This window comes from Leopardus geoffroyi, chromosome C1 (assembly GCF_018350155.1).
Source record: "Leopardus geoffroyi isolate Oge1 chromosome C1, O.geoffroyi_Oge1_pat1.0, whole genome shotgun sequence".
NCBI classification, from domain to species: Eukaryota; Metazoa; Chordata; class Mammalia; order Carnivora; family Felidae; genus Leopardus; species Leopardus geoffroyi.
In genome coordinates, this window is record NC_059328.1 from 167,083,941 (window position 1) to 167,099,176 (window position 15,236).

The 15,236-nt window shown below is 37.9% G+C and overlaps 1 protein-coding gene across 4 annotated transcripts in view; it reads right to left on the reverse strand.

Moving 5' to 3' along the window:
• Positions 1-11,329, reverse strand: part of TTN (titin) — a 276,655-nt gene extending 265,326 nt beyond the window's left edge. For all 4 annotated transcript variants that reach the window (XM_045480371.1, XM_045480370.1, XM_045480369.1 and 1 more), the window contains exons 1-6: positions 11,124-11,329; positions 8,835-8,938; positions 6,433-6,636; positions 4,694-4,981; positions 4,136-4,221; positions 3,797-4,041 (exon numbers count right to left, since the gene is read on the reverse strand). In XM_045480371.1, coding sequence (XP_045336327.1) covers positions 3,797-4,041; positions 4,136-4,221; positions 4,694-4,981; positions 6,433-6,636; positions 8,835-8,925 — 914 coding nt within the window. In that variant the 5' untranslated portion in view covers positions 8,926-8,938; positions 11,124-11,329. The remainder of the gene's footprint in view (positions 1-3,796; positions 4,042-4,135; positions 4,222-4,693; positions 4,982-6,432; positions 6,637-8,834; positions 8,939-11,123) is intronic.
• Between the last annotated feature and the right edge of the window lie 3,907 nt (positions 11,330-15,236).

The following is a 15,236-nucleotide window of genomic DNA, read 5'->3' on the forward strand; positions in this document are numbered from 1 at the left end:
TGTGGTAACTGGCTATTTTGAAATCCAAGGATCCCACAGCGTTTTTATTATTATTATTATTATTATTAAATTGATAAAGTGCTTCTTCCAAAATAGTTTTCATTGTTTTTTTTGTGTGTGTATATCCAAAGTGCAATAGCATCATTTGAAGAATCTAGGTGTAAGTCCTGGCATTTACGGCCAAAAAAGACAGTCCCTGGTCTTCAGCAGTAATTCTAGGGGTTGACCAATTATTTTAAGATAGGTTTCATAATTTAATTCTTGATCAATTCTTAATTTTTCCCTCTAGGTGGCAGCATTGCCTTATCATTGAATTATAACTACTACCCATAGAAAAATGTTTATAAACGCTCTCTGGCATTAAATGAAATGACTATTCTAATTAAGGTTGAAGATACAGCTGATATCTGCTCTAAATTACAGAGTAACTTAATAGTACACTAAAATATTAAACAGTTTCATGAGGAAATGTTTAGTCATTTTCTTGAAGAAGGGTTTTTCTTGGTGAAAATCAATTTACATTTTATAAATGAAGTTGTAATCAACTAAAGGGAAACCCAGGGGGACATGTCCCTATTTTAAAAGTGACTGCCTTAGAAATATAACAAAGACCAGTTTAGAATAATGTAGGGTCTACACCAACTGATGAAAAGCAAAGTGACCTGTACTTCCAAGTTTCAACCTGTGCCTTACTCTTGCTGTTCACCATAAAGTGGGCTTATTTCAAAAAGAGTTAAAGACATGATTAGCAAGACTTGAGTGATTAGCAGCAGGCTGCAGGTAAGCCCATAACTGTGGAAAATCAATGTAATTTGTGTCATTATAGGAAAGTGCTTATTTTTGCTCTTACAATAAAAAGTCATCACCTGGTCACAGCTAGATACGTGTACCTTATTCAACAAAATATGTTTGCCATACTCTACGACAAAAATCAAGATTAAACCATTAGGCATTTTAGGAAGGAGTCTATCTTGGATAACCATTATTTGCTCCACAAATTGCTATTTTTATTTCTTATTTGAAAGCAAATTTCAGGGACCAAGTAATGGGGATTATTATTAATGAACTGCCAGAACTGCTAAAACAGTCAAAACGCTCCATGGAATCAGGAAAGCTCTGTAATTTTCAATGACCCTTAGGCTTGGATTAAAAATATAGTGAGGTTGTTATCTCCCCCAGATATTCACATTTGGCCTGTCTTGTGATTTCATGGTGTGCAAACTCAGAGCTCGCCTGAGACAGAACACTTTATTTATTTGATAGCCAGACATGTTTTTAAAACTCAGCTTTTTGTTCAAGGCTTCATATTAGTGTTTGTCAGAACCATTAATTTTCAAAGTGGCCAATATAATAAAATTTGGAAAATATCTAGCATTTTTCAGATATTTGTTGGACATGTACATTGTCTCCTGTGTGAAATGCTTGCCTTCTGTTCATTTTTTCCCATTTGTGTTGCTTATTTATTTCCTTTAAAAATTAATTTGTGGGGAGGGTGCCTGGGTGGCTCAATCAGTTAAGTATCCAACTTTGGCTGAGGTCATGACCTCACTGTTCATGGGTTCCAGCCCGGCGTCGAGTCCGCACTGTCAGTGTGGAGCCTGCTGGGGATTCTCTCCTTCTTTCTCTGCCCTCCCCCACTCACACTTTCTCTCAAAATAAATAAACTTAAAAAAATAATTTGTGGAAGCTTTTTAATGCATTTGGTACTTAGTCATTTGTCGTAAGTATTGCAAACATGCCCCCCTTAGATCTACTGCTTGCATTTTGCTTCTATATGGGGTCTTATCGAGCATCAACATATACAGTTGTTTAAGTTATGCACTGTTTCCGGCTTGTACCATTCATATTGTAGCTATAGTATATTTGATACAATACTTTTTTTGGCAGAGGCAATGAAATATCTTGAGGAAGAGGCACTTCTAAAATATTTTCGCAAATGCACTGCTTGGCTTAGCAATGACCTTACTTTTGCCATACATACATTTTTATTTTTGTGTAATTGAATCTCTAAATCTATTTTTAAAAGCTCTCCCCTACAAATGTTTCCCCAAATTATCTCATTTTTTTTAGTTTTTATTTTTTAATTTAGCTTTTTAGTCAGGCTGAGATTTATTTTGTACATGGTTTGAGGTAGAGATTAATATTTGTTTTCTTCCAAATGGATGGCTAATCAGGCCAGCACTCTTTTTTTTTTTTTTAATTTTTTTTTTAACGTTTATTTATTTTTGAGACAGAGACAGACAGAGCGGGGGAGATGAACAGAACAGACAGACAGATGAACGGGGGAGGGTCAGAGAGAGAGGGAGACACAGAATCCGAAGCAGGCTCCAGGCTCTAAGCCATCAGCCCAGAGCCCGACGCGGGGCTCGAACTCACGGACCATGAGATCGTGACCTGAGCTGAAGTCGGACGCTTAACCGACTGCGCCACCCAGGCACCCCAGGCCAGCACTCTTTATCAAGTAAAATACCCTTTCCCCCACTGACCTGAAAAGTCAGTTTGATTAAAAATGGAATTTCCAGATACTTGAATCTATTTCTAGATCTTTTGTTTTGCTTCCCTAATATGTTTTCTATTCACCTACCAATACCATACTGTTTTGATTTCAGTAACTCAAATAAGTTTGAAAATTTTTAGGTCAGCTATCTGGCTATTTTCCTTTTAAAATTTTTCTTGGCAGGGGAGTTTTCTCTACATTAAAAAAAGTCATAGGGGTGTCTAGGTGGCTCAGTTGGTTAAGTGCCCGACTCAGTTTTGGCTCAGGTCATGATCTCACGGTTGGTGAATTCGAGCTCTGTGCTGACAGCATGGAGCCTGCTTGGGATTCTCTCTCTCTCTCTCTCTCTCTCTCTGCCCCTCCCCTGCTCATGCTCTCTCTCAAAATAAGTAAATAAATATGAAAAAAAAATTTAAATCATATAAATTGGCTAAGAACACTCTTCTAATTCACTCCAAACTGTGTACATTTTTCTGATCATCATATTAAAAACTTCAGCAGGTTAAGCCAAGTTCCAAAGTTTCAAATTTGTTATGGATAATTTACACTTGATTATATAATTTCTGAGCCCTGATGATACATGCTCACTTTCTAAAATATCTCCATATTAACTAAGCATAGAAACCCATTTTATTTTCCACATAAAATGACATAAACATATGCACAATATTTAGAAGACTTTACTTATTACCAGAGCATAAGAACATTTGTATAATTATTTTCTATTTACAAGGAACCTTTAATTATCTCACTGGATCTTCACAACACACCTTGAGATCTTTCTTGTCGTGATTTTCTTTAATTTATAAATGGTATGACGAAGACCTTAAGCAAATTATTTAATTTCTTTGGCTCCACTCAACTTGCCTAACTATAAAATTAGGAATGATAATTCGTAGAGGTTGCTACGACTATTTAATGAGATAATATGTATGGAATGCCAACTAAATGTCTGATTGAGAGAAAGTGGTTAATATATAGTAGTGACTATGTCAGGTTGATTGAACATCGGGCTTCCAACCCTAAATTCTGTGCTCTTTTTATTTTGCTGCTTTCTCTTGGCCCCTAATGCAGATATTTGTTAAATGGAATACAAATAGGAATTCAGAAATGGGGTTTATAAAGTCTTCCAATTTACCTGTGGATAGTGAGGATTTGTGAAAATCGTATTCAGCACCTTTCGGCTTACCTCCTTTATCACGTGCTACGTTTTTTATTGTTTCCTTCTATTTCTCTTCTTGCTGGATGAAACCTAATTCAAAAATGCATAGTGACTTGCTCTCCTTTGAAAGGCTTTACCTGACAGGAGACGGGGTTGGTGCCCGCACATGTCTGACCGGGGAAGGAGAGTGTCTGATGGGTGATGGGGACTGCTGTCGAGCCAGCTGTGCTTTGGCGGCAATGGAGGGTGGTGTGGGAGACCTTGACTTTGGCTTAGGAGGGATCCTGGGAGGTGTTTTATGTGGCAGCTGTTGCCCAGCGGCACCATCTATGACCATCTCAACTGTTGCAATTGATCTGGCATCAAAGTGGGCTTCAATCTTCTGTAAAAGAAGAAAACAAAGCCCACGTTGAGGAGGAATAGTTGGTGAAGCCACAATCTGAAATCGGTTTGAAAACCGATATATAGAAAAGTACCTTTTCAATTCGGGTCTGTCTTGTTTCTGAAATCTGAGCAGTCGAAACAATTGTCTTTGTCTTTTTAGCGGGTACTACTTCTTCACCTGTCAGAAGGGAAAGACAGGTGTTTAGCAGGGCGACCCATTTCTAAAGAGATTATGTTAATTCTGTCTATGAAGTCAGTAACATTTTCTAGGTATCTTGATGGAGAAAAATGCATAAGGTTTTGGATTTTGCGTTAATATACATCAGGTTTTAAAATACAATATGTTCATTATTAGGTAAGAATTTACTTAGAACCATATTTTTTCACATCCATTATTGGCCAACAATTTGAAAACACAGATGACTCAGCTGAGAGACTTTCTAGCTTCTAATGGGCTTAGTAAACACAGATTGCTTCAATGATTATGAGCTCCTGCTTGGAATCTCAGAGACTTTTCACCCGTGTTGAAAAGCCTGATTTTCTGCTTGCAGGATCCCCAAAGCCTTCGAGGGGAGCCAGGACGGCCTCTGGCTCCACTTCCTCCTAGATCAGCACTCTCTCCTCCCTGTTACTCAGTCTCCAGCACGCACCTTGAACCAGTAATTCGGCAGTGGAAGTAGCTCTTCCAACGCTATTGGTGGCATTTACTGAATAGGTCCCGGAGTCTTCGGGGTATGCTTCTGCAATCAGTAAGCTGTAGAGGTCGCCTTCTTGTGAAATTTGAAAATCAAGGGAGCTCTGGATTTCGGCTCCGTCCCGGTAGAACTTCACCACAGGTGTAGGGATTCCGGTCACTCTCACTTGGAGTCGCACTTGGCTTCCTTGTCTCACGGTCATGCTCTGCAGTCGTTGAACAAAGTTGGGTGGTGCTGTCTCTGCTGCAGGGGGAAGGGAGGAAAATCAGCACTGCAAGCCAGGGTGCTCCCAATAGGTTATTTTTAAACGATCACAGCTCCGTTTCCAAAATGAGGCGATGACTCTCTGAACCAAAGAACCTTGACTGTCCTTGAGCCCAGCTCATGCATATGACAGCGAAAAAGGAGCCAGAAGATGGCAGAAGGCAATCCCACAACCATATTTTATTGTATTCGCTTTGTTTAGTTTGGCAGTTCTAGGCCACCACAATTTTTTTTTTTAAAAAGCCTAGATGTCATTATAACATTTTTAGAGAATATTTTGGACACATCTTCTCAACCTCACATCTAGCACTATATTAACATGTTAAAATAATTTCTGTATATTTCAATAAGTTGCATTAAAATGAATCCCAATGGCTGTGATAAGTGTACCCGTGACTTATAGAATCATTAAATTTTAATTTAATGTTAAAAATCCTAAATTATCTCCAAATTGATTAGTATTCAAATAACCCAAATATTTACTTGCATTTAAAATGTTAATCTAAATAGTGACATGATTTAATGTTAGTTAGGCTACAGAAAGGGGATTATTTGGTTAATTACACCGAAAGAAATTTTTAGGAATGTGAAGAGAGAATGGGATTAATTTTGACATGTATTTGAGTAATAAACAACCTGTCACCCTGTGAATTTTCCATTTCTGAATTTTCCGGATAAATGTTAAAGTTCACACGCGATGTTCTTGATACACCTTGTGTTTAGATCAGTAACAGTCCTATACTTGAACATGCCGGCAGTATAGTTTATTGGATAATCATATATAACGTTCCGTAGCTGGTTATGCAGGTACTGTTTCTAGCGTGTAAAGTAAGACGATGTTTCATGTATTAATGTCTTACCAGGAAGTAAATGATGAAGGAAAATGACAGAAGCCAAGAAGAATAGTAGTAACTTTTCCGAGGTAACTGCGTCATGCATTTGCCTTTTTCTTTGTAATGTCTACCGTGTACTATTATTAGAAATGGAAAGTAAGTGAAGCATTATTGAACTTTATAGTCGAGAGCAGTTTTCTTAAATGGGTGGTCTGTGAAGACTTGCCTCAGTATCATCTAGGAGCTTGTTAAAGCGTAAATTCTTGGTGATGTACCTGTTTCCTTAGTAGGCTTATAAACAAGGCTTTAAGCTTTTCCGCTTGCTCAGAAACATGGTTTTTAATATTTCCTTAATATATTCTTGAGTGTTTAACGTGTATAGAGGAAATGTTCTCAGCCACTTTTGTGCTGTCTTTTGAGAGGAAAATTGAATTTTACATGGCAAACAACCTTGCTATCAATTGAGCCTCCTGGGCCCCTCTCTAGATTTTAGCCACATCTACTTGTCCCTCAGTAGCTCTTCCTGGACCTCCTTTCCTGTGTGCTGGAGAGGCCCTGGGGGCAGAGCAGAGGACAGATGCGTCCCCTCCAGCCTACCTGTCACGAGAAGCTCAGCAGTACTAGTCGCTTGTCCAGATCCATTGGTGGCTCTCAGGGAGTATCTTCCACTGTTGGCTTTAGTCACGGCGGGGATCGTCAGTCTAGCGCGGCCATCGCTAAAGGAGATCTGCACGCCGGGCAGAGTGGAAGTGGAAATTGCCTGGCCATCCCTAAACCAGCTCACCTCAGGAACTGGGAAACCTGGAGCACAAATATAATTCATCTTTATGTTGGAATGGGACTCTGCAATGTCCTCTGCTCTGTGCTGCTGTGTTCACTATCTTGTCCTAATGGTATGAGCTCCCCAGAGTGTAAGGCCATTTAATGATGAGGAAAACCTGACAGCCATACGATGAAAGGGTCAACTTGCAGACAACGAGGAGGTCTGTGGGTTCACGTAGAGGTCAATACCTTCATTTAATAGGGAAGGAGACTAAGACCAAAAGAGGCTCAGTGATTTTTCCAAGGTCCCTCGGCCAGCAGTGGCACATGGACGATTAGAATCTCCAGCTCCTGCCCCCCAGTCCCAGGTTCTCCCTGATGCAATTTAATGGATGGCATTAAAATCATGAAAGGGATTTATAGAAGTGCAGAGCCAAGGAAACTTTGAAATAAAAAGTGACTGTTGTCCTCTTCAAAATCAAAGAGCAAAAGCAGCAAAGGGTCCGAAAGCACTGCCTAGCAAGCACAAGAGGTCAAGCCCGTCCATGTCCACCCTCTGTGGTTGCAGGGACACTGTCTCCTGGAACTCTCCTGCCTTTCAAATGTGTAATCAGCAAAAAACGCCAAAGTGCAGAGAGAGGCGGGTTCTCATATAAATGACACAAAGCCAAAACTAGTCTTACAGAACAACATGTATACTTGGAGTTGCAGGTAGAGAAGGCAAATTCTCTTCAATTGTCACAAATCGTGGAGCTAAGAACCACGTGTACGTGGTTTGATATTTTAAGGATAGTAACATTCTGTACATTCAGAAGGCATGAGGCAAATTCAGAGCATGGTTTATTTTATTTTATATTAAACTGTGAGGTGGAGAAAATCAAGAGAACATTTGTTTCATTGTCCTTACGTGAACCCATCTCCCACCACAACCAAGGGAATAGTTTATTTGCCTAATTCATGAATATCAAGTATCTTCAGTGCTGTTTTCCTGAGAATTTATTAGCACGGAGTGTGAAGGAATAAGAGGCTATGGGGAAGCAAGATCCCACTAACTTCATAAACAGGCAAAATTCCCACTGAAGCCAATTGTGTTCAGCTCAGTTCAAAAGTTACTGAGTATTACAAGGTAAATAAATGTATTATTGTAAAGTCAGAGTTTATCATGCGTGATGAGAAGAATGGAGTTGGTCTCTATATGCATACACAATGGAAAATGAAGAATGACTATAGGATATTTGTGCAGTGTAAAGGTCTTATCCAGTTAGGAAGAAGATTGCTACATAAAATAGAAAAAATGAAAGGAAAAAGAAAGGAAAAGGAAATCTTATTTTATATCTTTATTATAAGCAAAAAAATATAAAAAGAGGGATAGTGCACCATGGAGGTGCATCAAGCTTGATTTTTAATCAATCCATATAATTTTATAGGACCAGTTATGATACTGCAGACAATATTGATTAAATAATCTTGAAATTATTTACAATGTAGTTTGTAGATTACCCTCATTTTTTTCCAGAAGACAGTAAGTCCCAGAAATCATGCATTTTTTGGAACCACCTCTAATATGAGTTATGAAGAAGAAAAAGGGGGGAAAAACCAGAAGAACTTTCTTTTAAATAAAATTCTAAAGTCAATGTTTATTTCTCTTTAATATATAGACCAGGGTGGCATATACTATTTTTTGTTGTCATTTCCAAAAGATTGGAAAACCTTTTAATTCACTAGAATCACTTAATAAAGATTGAATATACAAGAATAAAATAATTAGGAGTTAGCGCAACACTGAAAGTTTTCTGCTTCTTATAAAGTCCAATGTATTGTTATTTCCCATTGTCTGGCACAGAGCAGTCAGCCCCAGGCTACTTGCCCCACAGCTCCATGGCTGGCCCCCTACCGGGCTTCAGTTCTTGGCTTTCAGTCTGGCTCTGCAGCTGAACCCAAATATAGAATGACCAAATTTGGTTGTACTTAGCTGCTGGATTCTGACAGCAATTTTAATCCAATGCTAATTATTTTGCTCTGTGGAATTATAAATATGAATAAAACATTTGTAAGCCATTATATTGTCAGATTTTGTCTGTACTCTGTGAACGGTATACCCTTATAATGGCCCTCCATACAATTGGACCAATTTTACAAAGTGGAAACATGGCTTAAACTTGGTGTCAGGTCATACAGCCAAGTTAAGGTACTGGGGAGAAGATGGACAAAAGGAAAGTGTGAAGGCGTGAGCTTACCACTAATGTGAGCCTCAAAGGTTGCGGTACTACCCTCCAGTACCACAACGCTTTGTAACGGCTGCTTAAACGTCGGTGCTTGAGTGGTCATCTTTTTAGGCACTCTGAAAAGGAACAGAAAATAAGTTAGAATGTCACAGCTAAGGGCCACTCTGGAGCTACTTTGTAATGGCAGAGACACACATTTTCAAAGAGATTGCTCGTTAGGTCGTCTGTGGGCCTAGAGTGATGGGTAGGCCTTCTCCTTTGTGGCTTGAATTTGAACATGGGCCCCTGTCTGAATTGACCTGAAGCTAACAGAGTAAGAAGTCTAAAGAGAAATGGAAAAAAATTCAGGTGAGCAGAGCAAGGAGTGTCCTCTAGTGGTCAAAGAGGGAAATTCAGTCTTACCAAACGTGGGACACCAAGGTGTGAGAAAGAGGGAAAGTTGGAATTTGTGGGGGTAGAGAAGAACAATAAAAGATGTGTGGAAAGAATAGAATGAATCTGTGCATCAGTTCAATGGTTGAGAGACAATAATTAAAAAAAATTCCTTCCTCCCAATATCTTTTACTCACTATATCTCCATTTATAAAGTTGACATAGTTTCAGGCAGTATTACTTCAGGAAATCTTGGTGGCTACTTAAAATAGTCACCAACACTAAAAATTTGAACTTTGCAATTCTTTCCTTACTTGGAAAGTTCTGGAAAGTCTTGTTAACTATGCAAACCTTTCACAGACAGCATATAGTGCAGTCTATTTCTAATATTTCTTCACATTGTAACTGCTCAATAAATGTTGCTACTGCTGAACTGCATAGGAACATTTAAACTCATGTGAGCAGGCCAACTTTTATACAGATCTGAAAGAAAAATACTGACTTGAGTACTTAATAAGGAACAAGGTACAAACCTGAAAAATGGAATGCTGATGTGAAGTGTAAACGAAGTTAAAAGCCCCATGCTTTCTTAACACGAATATTCAAAACCAAAGAAATGAATATGAAATTTGCAGCTAGGTCCTCTTTTAGTGGGAGAAAGTATTTTGTCCATCAGTTCCAGAGAGATTGTGAAGAATTCTCTGATGTGTAAATACCTTATATTCAATTGTCAGTTACTTCATTCCTGATTTTCACAAAATTCCCTGTTCACTACAACTTTATGGAAAAATAATTTTTCTAGAAAATTCTGTACCTTACTGTAACTTTTTATTCTTTAGTTAAAAGAAAATGAAACCAGAATTCTGAGCCAATAAAATTTACACTTGGAAAATTCAAATAATATCCCGAAGTTTTTGTGAATCTTTTGCCAAGAACTCCATATGGCATATTACATTGAGGACAAATAACTTTTTGTGTCTAACTTCCTCTGTTTACAACCTAGTGCATCTTCTAAAAATAGCTGTATTCTTTGACACCATTTATGTATTATATACCAATGTATTTACAGGCATTTATAATTAGTAATCTAAATCCAGGAAGATGGGAAGTCAAAATGTATTTAGATATTAAGTCTTTAAAATACTATTTCTTACCCTCAACACCAACATTTAGCTCATATCATATAACTTGCTTACGAACTAAATTAAAATGCATAATGAGATCCTGAGTCTTTTCTAAAACTATGATATAGCTTTCCCCCCAAATTTCTAAATATATTACAATTATCTAAATTGGCCTTTTATTCCTATTGGATAGGTAACTTTTGTTGTTTTAGCACTTGCTCTTGAAAGGCCTTTGTGTAATTGGGGCTGAAGGTATGCATCTAAAATGTCATGATCCCAAAATAAACTCTCCAGTGTTGACTGACAGCAGGCAAGTGTTTTGTCACTGTCCGGCAACTGATACCTCAGCAGTTGATTCCCTTAAAAAGTCATCAGGGTGTAGCTGATGCCACATGCATTTTATCAGAGCTATTCTTGGTGTGTCTCACTTTATCACTGAGTAATATAACCTTGAACACTCTCAACAGACAAAGAGTCTATAACAGAAACAAACATTTCTATCACCATTTCTGACCTCAACTTTAACACTTTTAGAGTAGTAGGTGGATCTAAACAATTTGAATTATCGACTGTGCTGATATGCTACAGCGTTGAACTTTTTAAAGAAAATGGATTCAAATAATTGAAATTCAAATTCAAATAATTCAAATAACAGATCGGTAACAGCGACAAGTAGACAAACACTTCTGCGTCGGAACGTCTCATACATTAGAACAAAAATTCGAATTGGGAACTAGAAGTCAAGAAGGAAGGGACTCTACTGTTAAAAAAAAAAAGAAGAAAAAAAAGTAAAGATGCTGCTCACCTGATTTCTCAAGAGTGCCCAAAAAGGGTGGGACTAAGCCCAAGGTTGCTTCTGAAACGACGTCCTATCTAGAGTTGGTTTTCTTGACCATCTCCGACATGAATCGGTGAGCCTCTAAACTTAAAAACAAAACTACACAGTCAAGACTGTGCAGTTTTGTTTTTCTATGCAATCCCTACACCCGAGGCGAGGCTGGGAATGCACGACTGCTCAAGAGCCAGGGCTGGGCTCTGCCCTTTTATTTACCAGATCTGCTGACAGCCCCACATCCCTAGGGCAGGCCCCTGGGTGATTGGCTGTCTTAGGAAAGCATGATGGGAGAGGGACCTATTTGGTGGTGTCACGGACCACCTGTTCTTCTGATTGGCAGTGCTAAATTTAGCATCTCAAAAGAGGCTTTACCAAGGAAATAGAAGTGTATTTAAAGAATAACTATTGAGGCTGAGAGAAGAGCATTTGTTAACATCTGCAAACACTGATTTGAGACTTTGTGGCAATAGCAGGCATTTGTGGGCAGTTATATAAAATAACCTTTTACCTGACGGGCCTGCTCTTGTGAGTCAGGCCCCGCTCCTCTTCCCTTCCCCCACACAACCAACCAAATGTACCTGTCAATCAAGACAGCAGATGAGGGAATCTATCTCATGCATTAGACTTCACCTTCTTTGAAGAATGAGTGCCTCTAAACTTTAGCATTGAGAGAGCTCATTTACACTACCTACATTCTCCAGAATCCACTTGTACTTTAGGAAGAATTAAGTCAACGTTAATGAGCTAAGTGTTTATACAGCCCTGCAAGACATAATGTGGAATGACAAAATCTGAACTCTGCTTAGATTTAGTCTATGCAGTATAATGATTTCACTTTTTTTTTCAGATTTCATATCTTTCTGGCATTAATATTTACAAATGTGCATGCACTGTTTCTTAACAAGTAGCGAACTCTTCTGTTTAAATCATCCATAGGGTTCTTTTTTCCAGACACATGAAGGCTGCTTTACTTATCTCTGGAGTTTGCTGTTACTAATGGGAAGTGGTTAGGAAATGATATAGTTGCTATTTTAGGACTGAATTTAATTTCAAGCAAGAGATATTTCAAATAGAAAAGAGCATACCAAAAGATCTTTATAATGGTTCAGCCAAGAGATTTGTAAAACTTCACTAAGAGGGAAGAAAATTGTCTTGTTGGTAATGGAGAAAGACTTTGTTTAATAAAATAGACAAAAATTTTAAAATTTAAGCTCAGTTTATTTGTGTTTTTAGTAAAAATGTTCTGGGTTGTGGAAGAACATGGCCATGCATCAGACTTTTCAACTTCTTGCATATTTCATACTTTATAACTATTTATGTCATGATTAATTTATTAACATTGAACAGTGCTAAACTATACTGGAAAACTAGTGTAGTACAATTATATACATAAGATGACACCATGTATTTACTTAAAAATCATCTCCTTTACTTCAGAGGTGATATCTGTATTGGTGGCATCATTTTTCCCTCTATTGACTCTACCTTCAATAATCCTGTTTGATTGACTTATTCAGAAACAACTAGTTTCATGTCGTATGTCTTAAAAAATATTCTCAAGAAGAGACTCATGTTACAGGCAAGCTGCCAGTCATAAAGCAAAGTAAGACTAGAAATGTGTGACCTCTCTGATTTGGGGTGTTCACCAATTGGCTATCTAAAATGTGCTTGTGCACATGTGTGTGTGGTGTGCGTGTATGTATATTTTTTAGGTTCATTTGATCTAATGTGAAGCATGTTAATGTCTTGTTATGTTTGTTGGAACCAAAGTCAAAGCCCTTTATTTCTTCTGGGAACTAGAGGGAACGAATGGGTAGAATCTTGAAGCTTGCGTCATCTGGTGCAAGCTGGTGCAATTCAGGGAGCTCAAGAGCTGGGAAAATGGGCCATATATTATAAACATAAGGTCCAGTGTCTGCCTCCAAAGTTTTTTGTCTATTCACTGTTCCTGAACATTTCTAGACTTTGCAGTATTGTCAAGATCCTTGCCTTTTGATATTTACATCCTTATGTGACATTCGTAGTTAAGAAAGAAAGGAAGATAGGAAAGAGGAAGGAAAGAAGGAAGGAAGAAATAAGGAAAGGACTAGTAAGTAAATAACTAACATACTAGTCTAGAAAGAAGCTATATTATTTTGGATTAGTGAACAGTAGTGGACAGCACATGATATCATGGTAAGCATTAGTTTTAAAATTAAGTATGCCATAGTTGGAATATAGTAAGCTAGCCCAGTGGAAACCAAATACTACTCAGATTTGAGGAGTTTGCTGATGCAGTAAGATCTTAATTTACCACCCTAACAGTGGAGCAGAGTCCCATAGATAATCCAAAACAGCTGATACTTCAAATATAACGCCTACTTAGTTTTGGAATGCATGGTGTGATTCTTTTTGAACATCAGTCAAGGCAATTCAATAAATTTTTATTAAGTGTATGCTCAGTGCTGAATGCTATGCTAAATTATAATTCTGGATTCTGTCATCAGTCATTCACTCAACAATATCTACTGAATGGTGATTTTGTGTCAGGCATTTTGCTGGATGATGGCTAGATACCCGTGACCAAGAAGATAGTTGTGGTTCCTGCCCTCTTGGGGATTGTGGTCTAATAAATTCAAATAAATTCTCAGTAACTTTGACTGAGACCTAGACTAGGATATGCATAAACTCAGGCAGTCACTCCATCTACACATTTACCAAAGGAAGGACTTACTGGGGATAGAGAAATGGGTACAGTTTTCAAAGCTAATGTAAGAGTCCTTTCTGAGAGAAAAGAGTAAAATTAATGTATTTATAATTCATTAAAAACTTTTGTGTGAGCTCTTACTCTGTTAAATACTGTTCAAGCACAGGGATTATAGCAATGCACACAGCAGACAAGAATCTTTGCCCTCAAGGAGTTTGCATTTTAGTAAGGACAATAGTATCTAATAATATAACTATATAGTCTATAGATTTATCTATACTCATGAAGTATTTCAAAACTGAATATAAGCTCATCACTGAGCTTTTAATACACAAGAAAGGAGTAGAGCAAATTTAGGAAGTGTACAGGGAAGAACTGGTCACCCAGAAAAACCATTTTAATGTATTATCACCTGTGTTCCTTGAGTTATAGAAGCAGACAAAGTTACACTGGGGATATAAGAAGCAAGAAAGTACTGGTTGAAATTCAAGAGAAGATTCTCTTCATCCCACTTTTACTAGTTCGTTTAGTAGTAAGATCAACTTGATTGATTTCTAGTTATTGATAGGTGTACGAATAGTCCCCAACACATTTAACGCCACATAAAATTCGAAAAGATTATTTTAAACACATAGGATACTTCTGCCAAAATCAGAAAGATCTTCGCATTTCTTAACAGCACTGACTCCAGAGACACATGGAAATTCACTCTTACCCTACGTGGGTTTGGGCAACTCACTTGAATCCCTGAGTGTCAGATTTGTCAGTTGGAAATTGGGGATTATAATATCCACTTCAAAGTGTTATTGGGAAGCTTAGGTGATAAAATGAACATGACTGTGCCCAGGATAGTGAGAATCTGACAGTGAGCATTTTGCTTTTTGCTACTGCCAACTGGGACCCAAATATAATCATTTCTGTGCTTAGTAATATGATTTGATCAATTATTTAACTACCTGGCTGAATATTCTAAGAAATCTTTGAAAAGTCCGACAGTGAACTCATAGAAACACATACATCCTTCCCTGAAGGATCTCAGAAGGTGACATGACATTTATGCATAGAATTAAACTACCACAACCTTAAAGAAGAAATAAGCTGGATTTCTGGAGGCGTGGGACTGGAGACCACAAACTAGATCAGATCCAACCACCAGCAGATGCTCACTGGAGGTGATATTGTTGTCAAATAATAAGCTTTACATCCACTGAAAGGAGGCAGCCTGGCTCATTTTAAACAGTAACTGCTTCAGACACAGAACCTAAAAATTAAGGGCTTTTTTCAGGGTCAATGTGTTTGGGGCCTGAAAAATGCTTTGCCCTGAAATACAAAAAGGAATCTGCAGAGGTGAAAAATAATAGATGCTTATCAAATGTCTGCAAAAGAAGACATGTCAG